This window comes from Plasmodium gaboni, chromosome 13 (assembly GCF_001602025.1).
Source record: "Plasmodium gaboni strain SY75 chromosome 13, whole genome shotgun sequence".
Classification (NCBI taxonomy): domain Eukaryota; phylum Apicomplexa; class Aconoidasida; order Haemosporida; family Plasmodiidae; genus Plasmodium; species Plasmodium gaboni.
Genome location: NC_031493.1, coordinates 2,392,645 through 2,406,514, shown reverse-complemented (window position 1 = coordinate 2,406,514; position 13,870 = coordinate 2,392,645). Strand labels below are relative to the sequence as shown.

The 13,870-nt window shown below is 17.7% G+C and overlaps 4 protein-coding genes across 4 annotated transcripts; 3 read left to right on the top strand and 1 right to left on the bottom strand.

The window, feature by feature from the left end:
- Positions 1–796: 796 nt before the first annotated feature.
- PGSY75_1368800 (putative DNA repair endonuclease) lies at positions 797–5,890 on the top strand (the record flags this gene model as incomplete). Its single annotated transcript, XM_018787706.1, has 1 exon — positions 797–5,890. The coding sequence occupies one exon, from the start codon at positions 797–799 to the stop codon at positions 5,888–5,890; it is 5,094 nt and encodes a 1,697-aa protein (XP_018640448.1).
- Positions 5,891–7,616: 1,726 nt separating this feature from the next.
- On the top strand, positions 7,617–9,284 carry PGSY75_1368700 (putative mitochondrial carrier protein; the record flags this gene model as incomplete). Its single annotated transcript, XM_018787705.1, has 1 exon — positions 7,617–9,284. The coding sequence occupies one exon, from the start codon at positions 7,617–7,619 to the stop codon at positions 9,282–9,284; it is 1,668 nt and encodes a 555-aa protein (XP_018640447.1).
- A 1,218-nt stretch (positions 9,285–10,502) lies between these two features.
- Positions 10,503–10,781, top strand: PGSY75_1368600 (putative mitochondrial import inner membrane translocase subunit TIM9; the record flags this gene model as incomplete). The annotated part of the gene is made up of 1 exon (XM_018787704.1): positions 10,503–10,781. One exon carries the CDS (start codon positions 10,503–10,505, stop codon positions 10,779–10,781), a length of 279 nt encoding a protein of 92 aa, XP_018640446.1.
- Positions 10,782–11,170: 389 nt separating this feature from the next.
- On the bottom strand, positions 11,171–13,699 carry PGSY75_1368500 (hypothetical protein; the record flags this gene model as incomplete). The annotated part of the gene is made up of 1 exon (XM_018787703.1): positions 11,171–13,699. The coding sequence occupies one exon, from the start codon at positions 13,697–13,699 to the stop codon at positions 11,171–11,173; it is 2,529 nt and encodes an 842-aa protein (XP_018640445.1).
- Positions 13,700–13,870: the final 171 nt, after the last annotated feature.

Genomic DNA, 13,870 nt, shown 5'->3' with positions numbered 1-13,870 from the left:
TTATTTTTAAAAAAATAAATAATATAAATATTTTTTTATTTTATTTTTATATTTTTTTAAAATTATTTTATATTTATTTTTTTTTTTTTTTTTTTTTTTTTTTTTTTTTTTTTTTTTTTTTTTTAAATTTTTTTTTTTTTTTTTTTTTTTTTTTTTTTTTTTTTTTTTGTGAAATGGTTTGCTTTTGCTACACTTTTTGTAATTTTGAATTTTATTATTCAACAATTTGATTGTGATCCCATAATAAATAAATAAGAAAAAAAAAAAAAACATGTGTATTCAAAAATAAGATTTGTTAAATTAAATATATGTTAGATGTATATATATTTTTTAAGACATTTCTAAAGAAAAAATTAGTAATATTAATATAATTTCACATGTTCATAAATATATATATATATATATATATATATATTTAAATTATATGATTTATATATGTGTATTATATTTTTAATATTTACACCTCCTTTTATTTTTCACACATATGTAAAAAAAAAAAAAGAAAAAAATGAATTTAATCATTTAGCAAATGATTCATATAATATAAAACAATAAGGTACAATATATATATATAAATAAATATATATATATTTTATCATATGTTAATATATTATTTATAATATTAATAATATTATTTTTTTTAAGTCACCTCTAAAATTATTTTGTTTTAGTTTCTTTCATAATTCACAAGTATTATATATATGTAAATATATATATATATATATATTTTTTTTTGTTATATATATATATTATTTATGTGAATGAATTTTCTTTTCGTTTTTGAAACAAAAAAAGAATGTATCCACTATACTATGAGAAAAAAATAGTAAAGAAATTGATAGAACAAGATTCCTTAATAATATTAGCAGATGGATTTAATGAACTAAACATTTTAGCAATTTTTATATTTTATTATCAAAACAGATGTTTATGGAATGAGCAAGATATATATAACGATAACATATTTTTTGATTTATTCAATTTGAATAAATATAATAAAACATATGAAAAGGAAGTTGTAGAATTGATAGAGGATGATGGACAAGCAAATGTAAATAATCAAACTACAACAAAATATACAGTAAATAAAAATAAAGCCCAAAATGATAATGAGATAGAATATTATATCGACGATACAGACAATTCAGATAAATCAGATAAGTCTCATAAATCTAACAAGTCTAACAAATCTGACAAAGATGCCATTCCTACCAGTTGTAGACACATAATTGATAACATGTTTGATAGCTATAAATATAAGGAGAAAAATAATGAATTACAAAAAAATGACAATCAAATTATATTATTAGACGACCATGAGGAGAAGGAAAAAGCAGAAACAAAGAAAAATGACAATGATAATAATAATAATAATAATAATATTGATAGTTACAACAATGTGTTTAATATTTTCAAATCACAAAATAATAATTTAAAAGACATGTGTACCCCAAATAAACTCATTTTTATATTAAACGTCACACCTAAGGAATACAATATTTTTTTGAAATATCAACTATCCTTATATGAACAGATTAACGAAATAGATGAAAGATATAATGATAAAGTAAAAATAAATTATTTCAAAACTGAATATATAAGAGATCAGAAATCACATGAAAGAATAGAGATGTACATAAAGAGAGGTGTATATTTCATTTCTTCAAATGTGCTATTAATAGATTTATTAACATTTAAAATAATTCCTGAAATTATTGATGGGATATTTATTTGTAAAAATCATAGATTGATATATAATATGAAAGAAATATTTATTATCGAGTTATATAGAAAAAGGAATAAATTTGGTTTTATTAAAGGTATTAGTAATAATAAAAAATTAATAAATCATCAACATATTGTTAATTTAGCTCAAAAATTATATATGAAAAGAATTTATTGTTATCCACGATTTCATAAACATATACATATATCTTTAAATAATAAATTCCTACAACCACATATATATGAAATTAATCTTGATATGCCAACTATTCTTTTAAAAATAGAAGAAAATATCCTCAATATATTACATTACCTAAATTTAGAAATTAAAAAAAATTATAATTTTCATGATTTTGATTTAAACCCATTATTATATTCTGAAAATCCAGAATCATATGTACTTAGTTATATTAAGACAAAAACACTTAATTATAATACTAAAAAATTATTAAAAGAAATTATTACATTAGTTAATATGTTATGTAATTTATTTATATATGATTCTCTCATATTTTATAATTATCTTAATAATTTAAAAGAAGCAGATAAAGAATGTATTTGGTTATATTGTAATGAGGCTAACGAAATCTTTTATTTATCAAGAGAAAGAAAAGATTTTTTTTTAAATAAAATGAATATATTGGTTGATCCAAATGATATGAATACTATAAATAATACACAAAATATTATTAATGTAATACAATATGATAATAATTACTTTCATAAATCTTATCAAGTTAAAAAAGAATTTAATCAGTTATATAATTGGGTATACGAATTAGTCTTTAATAGAGATATTGAAAAAGACCAGTATGAAAAGATACGTGAACAGAAAGAAAGAATCAAAAATAAAAATATCATGAAAAGAAAATTTATATTAAATAAAAAGAAAAAAAATAAACAATCAAATACAAAACATGTTAAGGATAACATACATACAGAACACATAACATCTATTATATCAAACAATGATGTAAATATGAAACATTCTAAAAATAGTAATAGTAATAATAATAGTAATAGTAGAAATAATAGTAATAGTAGTAATAATAGTAATATTACAATAAAAAACAATAAACGAAGAAAAATAATTAATTCAAATAATTTTAATCATAATAATAATAATATGTATAATTTAATAAAAAAAGAAAAGGATGATATTATACAAATAAAATCTTCAGATAGTGAAATTAATAATATTAATAATAATAATAGTATTATTAAATCAAATGAACATATAATTTTTAATGATCACAAAGAATGTAAAAACGAGATTGATAAAATAAACGTTGGTCAATCTAATGATAATAATAATAATAATAATAATATCATAAAAATGTGTACAAATCAAAGAAAAATAAATGAACATATGGATAAGATAGAATATCCAATAGTAATAATAGTTGATAATTTTTATATGCAAAAGGAATTCTATAATTTGCTTCTTCACACAAATGACGACAAAGAAGGAAGAAAAAGAGATAATAATGAAAATAAAAGTAAAGATAAAGATGAGGAAAAAATAATTAACCCAAACAATAATAATAATAATAATAATAATAATTACAATGTTGATGATAATACCCAGCAGTGTCAGAAACATTTCAATGTACTTATCAAAGCAGAAAAAGAAAATAAAATCACTGATATTTATATTACAGACGATTCAGTCAGTTCTGATGAAAGTTATAATAATAATAATAAGAAGAATCTCAACACATCAAATAATTCAGATATTTTCTGCTTACAAAATAATCCATTTAATATACCTTACGATATGATTAAAAATAAAACACATAATCTGAAATATATAAAACCACATATATATATTTTATGCATAAATAAGAACTATGAAAATATTTATGCTAAAGATAATTTCGTTCAAACGTTTCATCAAAAAATTGATGCAATTCATAAGAAACGCGATAAAGAGAACAATATCGAAGGGGAAATTAAATTAAATGAACAAAATAAAATGGATGAAACATGTAAAAAAAAAAAGAAAAAAAAAGATAAAGAAAAAAATAAAAACAATCAAAATGAACAAGAAAAAAATGACAAAAAATATATAATTAGTAATGATGAACATTTAGAAGATGATAATTTTTTTGAAATAAATGAATATTGTGGAAATCTAGATTTTTTAGAAATATTTCTAATTACAATTAAACCTTATCGTATAATTTTAACTACTCTTGATTTAAATATTTTTAGGAATATCGAAATATATTGTGCACGTCTTTTTCAATATAGTATATACCAATTACATGAAGAACAATATTTTAAGGATATCATGAAGTATGAGAAAGATAATTTTATATACGTTAAACAGAATGAAAATAATATTAACAAAACTGATCATATAATTAAACAAAACGATAATAAACAAAACCATAATAATAATAATAATAATAAAAGATATATGGATAATAATAATAATTATTATAACTACAATAATATCAATAAGAATACAACCTATAATAATAAATACCAAAATAATTTCATCAAAACAGAAATGAATCATGATCAAAATAAATTACGAGATAAAAAAAAAAGACCAAAAAAAAAACAAAATGGAAGTATAAAACAACCAATTGATATATTCACCAAATTAAAAATATGGAATGATATGTGCAATAGTGTAGAAGTCTTTTTAATATTCTTTAAAAATAATATACATTACAATAAATATTTAAACAAAGTTAAAGTTGAAAAATCAAATTGGATAACTTTTCTAGAAAATCGAAATAATTTACGTTTTGAATTAGATAGAAATGTATTTAACAAAAATGAAGAACTGTTTAAAAAAGTTATAAATTCATATTTAAATTTTCAAAAAAGATTTAAAGATAATAAAAAGAATATAACTAATTTTAATCAATCCTTATGTGATGAATTTAAAAGTTTTCAAGATGTTAAAATAGATGAATATGCTATAGAAAATAATAATGTTTTATTAGATAATCATTATAATAATTTTATAAGTATGGAAGAAGAAGAAATTTTCATCAAAAATTATCAAAATAAAATGAATAAAAATATTTCTTCTTTTACATTTGATGAAAAAATTATACAAAAAATTCAAGAAATTTTACAGAAATTCTCTATAGATTCATTTAATCTTAATTTTATATTATATAGTATTTTTAATAATACAAAACCTATAGTTATTGTAGATATAAGAGAATTAAAATCTGATTTAACATATAAATTATATAAAAGTAAAATGCATATTATACCATATTCTTTATTAGTAGGAGATTATATTCTAACCAAAGATATATGTGTTGAAAGAAAATCAATTATTGATTTAATACAATCATTAAATAATAATAGATTATATAATCAAATAAATCAAATGTCAAAATATTATCAAACATATGTATTACTCATAGAATTTAATAATAAAAATTTATTTTATTTTGCATCTTTAAATGATAAAAATTCAGTATACACAAAACTTATTATGATATGTATCCAGTTTCCCAAACTCAAAATATTATGGAGTCCCTTTTCTCTTTTTACTGTCAAACTTTTCTGGTCATTAAAAGTTAATGCTAGCCAACCTGATATTTTTAAATCACTACATATTGATATGACCCTACAAAAAACTGTTCGAGAGCAGTATATTATGAGTAAGAATAAAATAAACAAAGGAAAGGATGTCACGAACCATCAAAATAGTTCAAAAGATAAAAAGGAAATTAGGGATGAAGAAAAACAAGAGAATAACAATAATACAAAGATAGATGAATTGGTAGTTCAAACGAATGACCACTTGCACGTCCAAACAAATGACCACTTGCACGTCCAAACGAATGACCATTTACACGTCCAAACAAATGATGAAGATAATGTAGACAATAAACAAGAGACATATAAATACGAAACAATATATGATCTTTTTGATAAAAATTTATACAATTTACAAAATATAGAAGATGATGATAAAGATATAAAAAAGGTTCAAAATGTAACTAATTGGAATGCAATCGAAATTTTAAAAAGTTTACCAGGGGTAACTGAAAAAAATATGCATTATTTAATAAATAATATTAATTCATTAAGAGATTTATGTGATCAGACATTAGAGCAATTGGAAAATTATATGAGCAAATCTAATGCTAAATTGTTGTATGATTTTTTAAATGAAAATATATCATAAAAATTAAAACAAATATAACATATATGGATAAAATATATATATATATATATATATATATATTAATATATCCATATTTTTAATCATTGTTATTTTTTTTGTGAACTTATTATATATATATATATATATATATATATATATATATATGTGTATACTTTCTTTTTATAATTAAATTCCAATTCTTAACATATTACAAATTTGAAGTTTTCTTTTTTTCTCCTCTAATTAATATATAATACTAATAATTTTAACATAATAAAATGGTTATCTTATGATGTGTGTGAACAAAAAAAAAAAAAAAAAATTTTAATGAGACAACACTTATATTATTCAATCTGTCCATTATATATAATATATTTTTATTTCTTTATTTATATTTATTTGCACCGTTGGGGGAAATAAGTAAAAAAAAAATAATTTTTATCTAATATATATATATATATATATATATATAACAATATAAGCCTTATGAAACAAAATATACATTCAAAAATAATAATAAAATAAATAAATACAAATACATGTTTTCATTTCATATAATTCTTTTGTTTTTATCTATTACTTAGAGATATGTTAATTATCTTGTTCGAACAAATAATACATAGCATAAATGGAACATTCACATATTAAAAAAAAAAAAAGAAAAATACTACATAGATATTATAATCCAAAAATTTTGATTTATTATAGTTATATTTATCTTTATCATTCTTTCCTATTTTATTTTTTTTAAATAAAAAATTGCATATTTATAATAGCAACATTGCAATATATATATATTATATAGGTTCTTCAAAATAACATAAAATATTTCATATTATTATATTATGTATATAATAATATATTTTCATATTAAAATGTATGAACATAATAAATTTATTATATATAAAATATTATCTCTTTATTTTACACAACTGTGATTTAATGTTTAACAATATAAATTGAAATAAACAAATAAACAAATAAATAAATAAATAAATATATATATATATATATATATATATTTATACATATTTATATATATGTATGAAGAAAAAATTTTGTACGAAACAATATTTTCATTTCTATTCTCTTTTTTGATTCATTAAAAAACATGACATTCCAATATAATATGGAAAAATAACAAGAAAAAAAAAAAAAAAAAAAAAAATTAAATTAAGTATTAAATATATAACAAATTAATAATATATATATGTTATATAATTGATGAATTACCATATTTATGTGATTATAACAAGAATGAACACATTTTAATTTTGTTTTTATTGTTTTGTTTTATCTTATTATTATCAATTTTTTTTATTACTTCCATGATATATAAATCATAAAAAATGTAACTCATAAAATAATGATACACAAAAAGGAAAATACCATATAAAAATATATATATATGAAGCTCTTATATATGTTTCCATTTTATTTTTAAAATAGTTACATTTGATTATATCGTATAAAATGTAAAAATATATATATATATATATATATATATATATTTATGTATATTTTTTTTTTATGTCCTTATTTTGATGTGTACTAAATAATAATTATATATTTGAACATATATATATATGATTGGCTTATCAATCCAAAGAAAAAAAAAACAAAATAAATAATAATATCATTTTATTTAATACATACATATATATTTTTTTTTTTTGACTTATATATTTTAATATATAGCTATTTATATAACCATATTTGTACCTTTTAACATATATACATTCATTTTATGGAAATATCAAATAAAAATGAAGAAGAGAAAAAAAAAAATAAAAATAAAATCTTAGTATGTGGACTAATTTCTGGGATACTCACAAAAACGCTGTTTGCCCCCTTCGATCGTATAAAATTGTTTTATCAAATCCAACCTATGTTCAATCAATATAAAAAAGAGGAAAAAATAAATATAGAAAAAGAGAAACAAAATTACCATAATAAAAAAGTGTCAATTCTTAATCATAACATTATTTTAAAAAAAAAAAGTAATGTAGAAAATAAATTAAAATCAAATAATGAACCAGATTTATACATTAGCAAAAATTATGAAAAAAAAAAATTACCATACAATTTGGTGAAAAGACAAAATGTAGTGTTTCTTAATTTTAAAAAAAAAATAAATTCATTGAAAGGAATAAATAAAAGTAAAAACAAAATAAACAATAATAATAATAATTATTATTATTATTATAATTATTGTCGAGCGACAAAAAATCAAAATGCAAAGCATGACTTTTTTTCAACATATATCAAAAAGGTTGGTAAGAAAAATACAAATAAGTATATTCCAAGTTATTATAATATTTATAATAGCCCTCATAAAATGTGTAAAAAAATCCTACTTAATTATTATCCAAACATAAATCATATTAAGCATAATATGAATCATATAAAAAATCTCAAACTTGTAAACAAAAATTATAAAAATCTATATGGTAATAGAAATGATAATATAACATACAATTGGGGGAAGCAAATAAAATCTATTCCAAGATCATATATTAAAAATCAACAATCATCAATAAAATATCGAAATATTATACAAAGTTTTTTTTTTATTATAAAAGAAGAAGGAGTTTTAGGCTTATGGAAAGGTAATTTTGTTAATACCATAAGAGGTGGAATTGTATATTCAGCTAAATTTGGAACTAATGATATAATCAAAGACAAATTAAAAAAATCCAAAATAAAAGAAAAAAAAAATATTTATAATAATATGGATACACAAGAGACTTATCAAAATAATAATAATAATAATATTTCAACAAACAAAAATAAAAATACATTTAATTATTATGAAAGTATAACAGCTGGATATATTTCTGGAATTATACAAAAAACTGTTTCATATCCATTAGATTTATTAAGTATTCGTATGGCTTTAGGTGTGAATGAAAAATATTTAACAAATAATTCTGATACTTTATATAAAAAAAAATCACTTATTAAAATGATATATGAAATTATACAAAAAGAAGGATTTTCGGGTTTCTATAAAGGATATATTCCAACATTATTAACAGGAGTACCATATGTTACCTTACAAATGTTATTCTTTGATTTTTATAAAAATTTATTCCAAACATATTCATCAAATCATTATAATAATATACCTACATTAGCTTTATATTCATCATTAGCAGGATCATTAAGTAATCTAACGTCACTTATTATTGTTTTTCCAGGTGATACTGTAAGAAAAAGAATGATGAATAATGGTATTGATAATAAAAATTATATTTATAAAAATACAATACATTGTATAAAAAATATTTATTATGTTGAAGGAATTAGAAATTTCTATCATGGATTATTTCCATCAATGTTAAAATGTATACCTTCAGGTGCTATACAATTTATGTCCTATGAAATATTAAAGCATCTCGTCTCAAAAAATTAAAATATGCAAACATAAATTTTTATCTCTTACAATATATATATATATATTTATAATTAATCATAACATTATTTCAATTTTGTAGAAATTTTCACAAATGTATGTATAAAAATAAAAATATATATATATATGTGAAAATTTATTCATTTATATTATATATATATATATAGAGATATATATATTTTTTTTTTTTTTTTTTTTTTCTTAATATATGATTATATTTCAAGTATTAAATTTTAATTACACTTAAAAGATAAAAAATAACTATAAATATAGTCCTTATATTTTTTAATTTCAAATTATTAAACCCTATAAATATTAATTTTTAAATAACTTCATTATAAATATACATATGTATATGTTTTTAAACATATTAGTACATATGTTTATAAATAAAAAAATACCAAATAATTGTAACCATTTAATGTGTATATATATATACTTATTTCATTTACAGGTATGAACTATATAATATATATATATTAAATATATATTCCATACTGTTCTATATCCCCCGTTATAATTTTTTTTTTTTTTTTAAATAAATATATTACAATATACTCTCCATATTTAAAATATAATAAAAAATAAATATATAAATAAATAAATATATAAAATAAAATAAATAAGATTTATCAAATTTAACAATATATAACAAATATAAAAAATATATTTAATATTTTCCCATTCATATAATATATATATATATATATAATTTTTTTTTTTTTTTTTTTTTTTTCCTTTTTTTGTTGCTTTTTTTTGGATGAAGAAAGAAAAATAATAAGAGATTACATAAAAAAAAAATATAACATAAAAATTGTATAACATAATAGTAACATTTTCCTCATTCTATAATATTATTCATATGGCAATAAATTATAATATGAAAAATAGTAAAGTATAATATATATATATATATATATATATATATGTAGAATAAGGTAATATAATTTTATATCACATTTTGTATTATTCATTTTATCTTATTTTTTTAAACAGTAAACATGTCATGATGTAGATTATATTATATGATAACAGCAAATAAAGCCAGACACACTTGTTATAAAATATTAAATATATATATATATATAAATATATATATATATATACAATATTATTAATGTCATATTTTCCATTTCAACACTCTTAAACATACTTTATAAAATATTCACAATATAGTTATCTACATATTTATATATATATATATATAATAAAAAAAAAATGGAGAAGTCTTTAGATTTGAGTGCTTTTAATAAATCTGACCGAGATAAAATATTGAAGAAAATCAACAAAGCAGAATATGAAGATACTATGAATACATATAATTCAATTGTAGAAAGATGTTTCAACGAATGTATTACATCCTTTCGTTCTAAAGAATTAGATAATAACGAAAATAATTGTATATTAAATTGTGTCAAAAAATTTTCCATCTTCTCACAAAGAATTGGTATGAAGTTTACACAAAATTTGAATAATGAAATGCAAAAGAAAACATAACAAAAAAAATATAAATATAATAAAATATAAAAATAATAAAATATAAATATAATAAAATAAAACGTTAACAAATACACAAAAAAACAAACAAGGAAGGAAAGAAGGAAAAGTAAAATAAAATTACATATTATTATATAACATTACATAAAATAAAGTTACATAGATATACAAAAAAAAATTAAAAAAATTTGTTACACGTTAATTATTTATTCATATATATATATAATATTTTTTTTTAAAAATAAAATAAATAAACAAATTAAAATAAATATTTTTAATTATATGTACACATATATATATCCCATATATATAATTTTTTTTTTTTTTTTTTTTTTTTTTTTTTTAATATATATATTATATATATATATTATTTATTTGATATAAATATTTTAATATCTTTTATTAAATAAATTACTAGACACGTGGAGATATATACACTGATCATTATAAGATGGGAGACTTTTTATATGATATATATAGGAATTGAGAATTTTTTCATTTTTTTTTAAAAAAATATATGTTAAGAAATACTTTGAAAAATTAAAAATAAAAGAAAATGTCTTCTTTGGTAATACATAAAAATAAATTCCATCCATTTCATTTTGATTTTGACTTTTATTTTCACATTTGTTGTCGTAATAATATTTTAGAGCCTCTAAAATTTTACACATATGTTTTTCTTTATACATAAGTTCATATAATGGTTGATGCAATGTAAATTTATCTATAAGTTTATAAATAATATTATCATTAAATTGTAAGATATAAAAAGCATATAATATTCTTGAATATAATATATAATTTAGTTCTGACTTTATAAATATATTACATATATCTTTTAATATATTTATATTATTAACTAATACAAATGCATAATATTCTAATATATATACAATATTATTTATATATATATATTTGGATCCATTATTATTATTTATATTATATAAATTATTTTTATAATAATTTTTTTTTTTTATATTTTCATAATCAATATAACTAAAATTAACATAGTTATGATCTTTCATTTTATTATAATTACTTATGATTTTTTTGTTATCAATAATTTTTTTTCTTTCTTTATTTTTATCATTTAATATATCTTTATGTGAATAATCATTAGATTCTTCATAATTTAATTTACTCATATCATTGTCTAATTTTTTCTGTATATGATAACATAAATTATTTATATCATCACATGCTACATTTTGATCCCCATCTTCAGCATTCTTATAATATTTTTGCATAGATACCATGTGGTCACTGTCATTGTCATTAGAATTATTATCATATATCATATTACTAATATTATTATTTGTATTTCTTTCATTTATCATATAATCATTGAGTTTATCTATAAATTCATTTTCCTTTATACAAAAAAGATGCAATGCCTTACAAAACAACCCAATATCATTCATATCAAAAAATTTATAATATTTATAAAAAAATTCAAGAGAATAATAAATTAAAGGACCATGTTTATGACCACATTTACTATATGATAATAAAAAAGAACTTACTAATGACGGACATAGTTTTGTTGAATTCTTTCCAAGAGATTCGGCAATCTGTTCTAACATATATTTATTATTATTATTATTATTATTAATATGAGATAAAGAAGATGATAATAAACACAATGACATAACATTCATATGTTTTATATGTTTTCTAGTTATCATTTCAATATTTTTCAATGTATTTTGTATTGTATATAACATATTCATATTATAAGAATTATATTTAATATAATTTGTCTTTTCCCTTATTTTATCTAATTCATACGATTCTGCTAAATATTTATTTTCTATTTGTTTTAATTCTTTAGAATATAATAATACATTGTTATCAGAATTATTATATATATTATTCATTCTATCATTATCATCATTTAATTTGTTATTTAAATTTTTTACTACATCTGCATAAACAATATCTTCTTTATTAATAAATATTTCATTAGCACTTTGTATCATATTCAACAATTCCTTGTTTCCTTCTAGCATTTTATAATTTTGGATACATTTTCTTTTAACATAAGATAAGAAATTATAATAGATAGATATATATTTAGATGCTTCATTTATAGTAACCTGACAATTAAATCTATGTATTAATGTACTAATAAGTATAGTATTATTTATATGGAATTTTTTAAAAAATGAAAAAAGTACACATAACTGAAATATATTCATATTATTCATATTCTTTGATATACTATATAATAATATAGTCATATAATTTCTAGATATTATTCTCTTCTTATTAAAACATTGTATTAACATAATTAATCTTTTTACATCAATTTTATGGAAATTATGAAATATTCTTTTCTCAATTAAAAAAAAAAAATTATAATCGAAATAATTTAAATTAGTATAACAAAAATATATATCTATTAATTCTTCAAAATTAAGTATATGCATATTATCAATTAATATTTCTTTAAAATAACAAAATAAATAATAATCTTTACATTTTATAACAGAAAACTTTTTTAACAATATTAATATTTCCATATGTCTTATCTTTTCTTTATTCATTAATAAATTCAAACAGATATTCTTTAAAAATTCAATGTTCTCATTTTTTAATTTTATATATATATTTAAAATATCTATAGTCTCTCTAATATTACAATTTTGTAACAAACTAAATGATTTATATAAAATCATATTTTTCCTATTTTCATTATTATTACAACTATTAACAGAATTATTATCAAAACAGCTATTCAAATTTTCAATATAATCATTCTTATTATTATCATTACTAACATTCTCATTATTTATATTACTCACTACATTGCTATGAACACTTTTATAAAAATTAAAATGATAACATACCTTTCCTTTATTTTTTAAAAATAAATCGCATTCTTTACATCCCCAACGCTTCAAAAATATGTGGGCCATTCCACAAAAAAAAAAAAAAAAAAAGGAAAAAGGAAAAATATATAAAAATAGATGTATATATGTATGTAACGTAAATATATATTTATTTTTTTTTTTTTTTTTTTTTTTTTTTTTTTTTTTTTTTTTTTTTTTTTTTTTTTTTTATTTAATTCTTAATATTTTTTTTTTTTT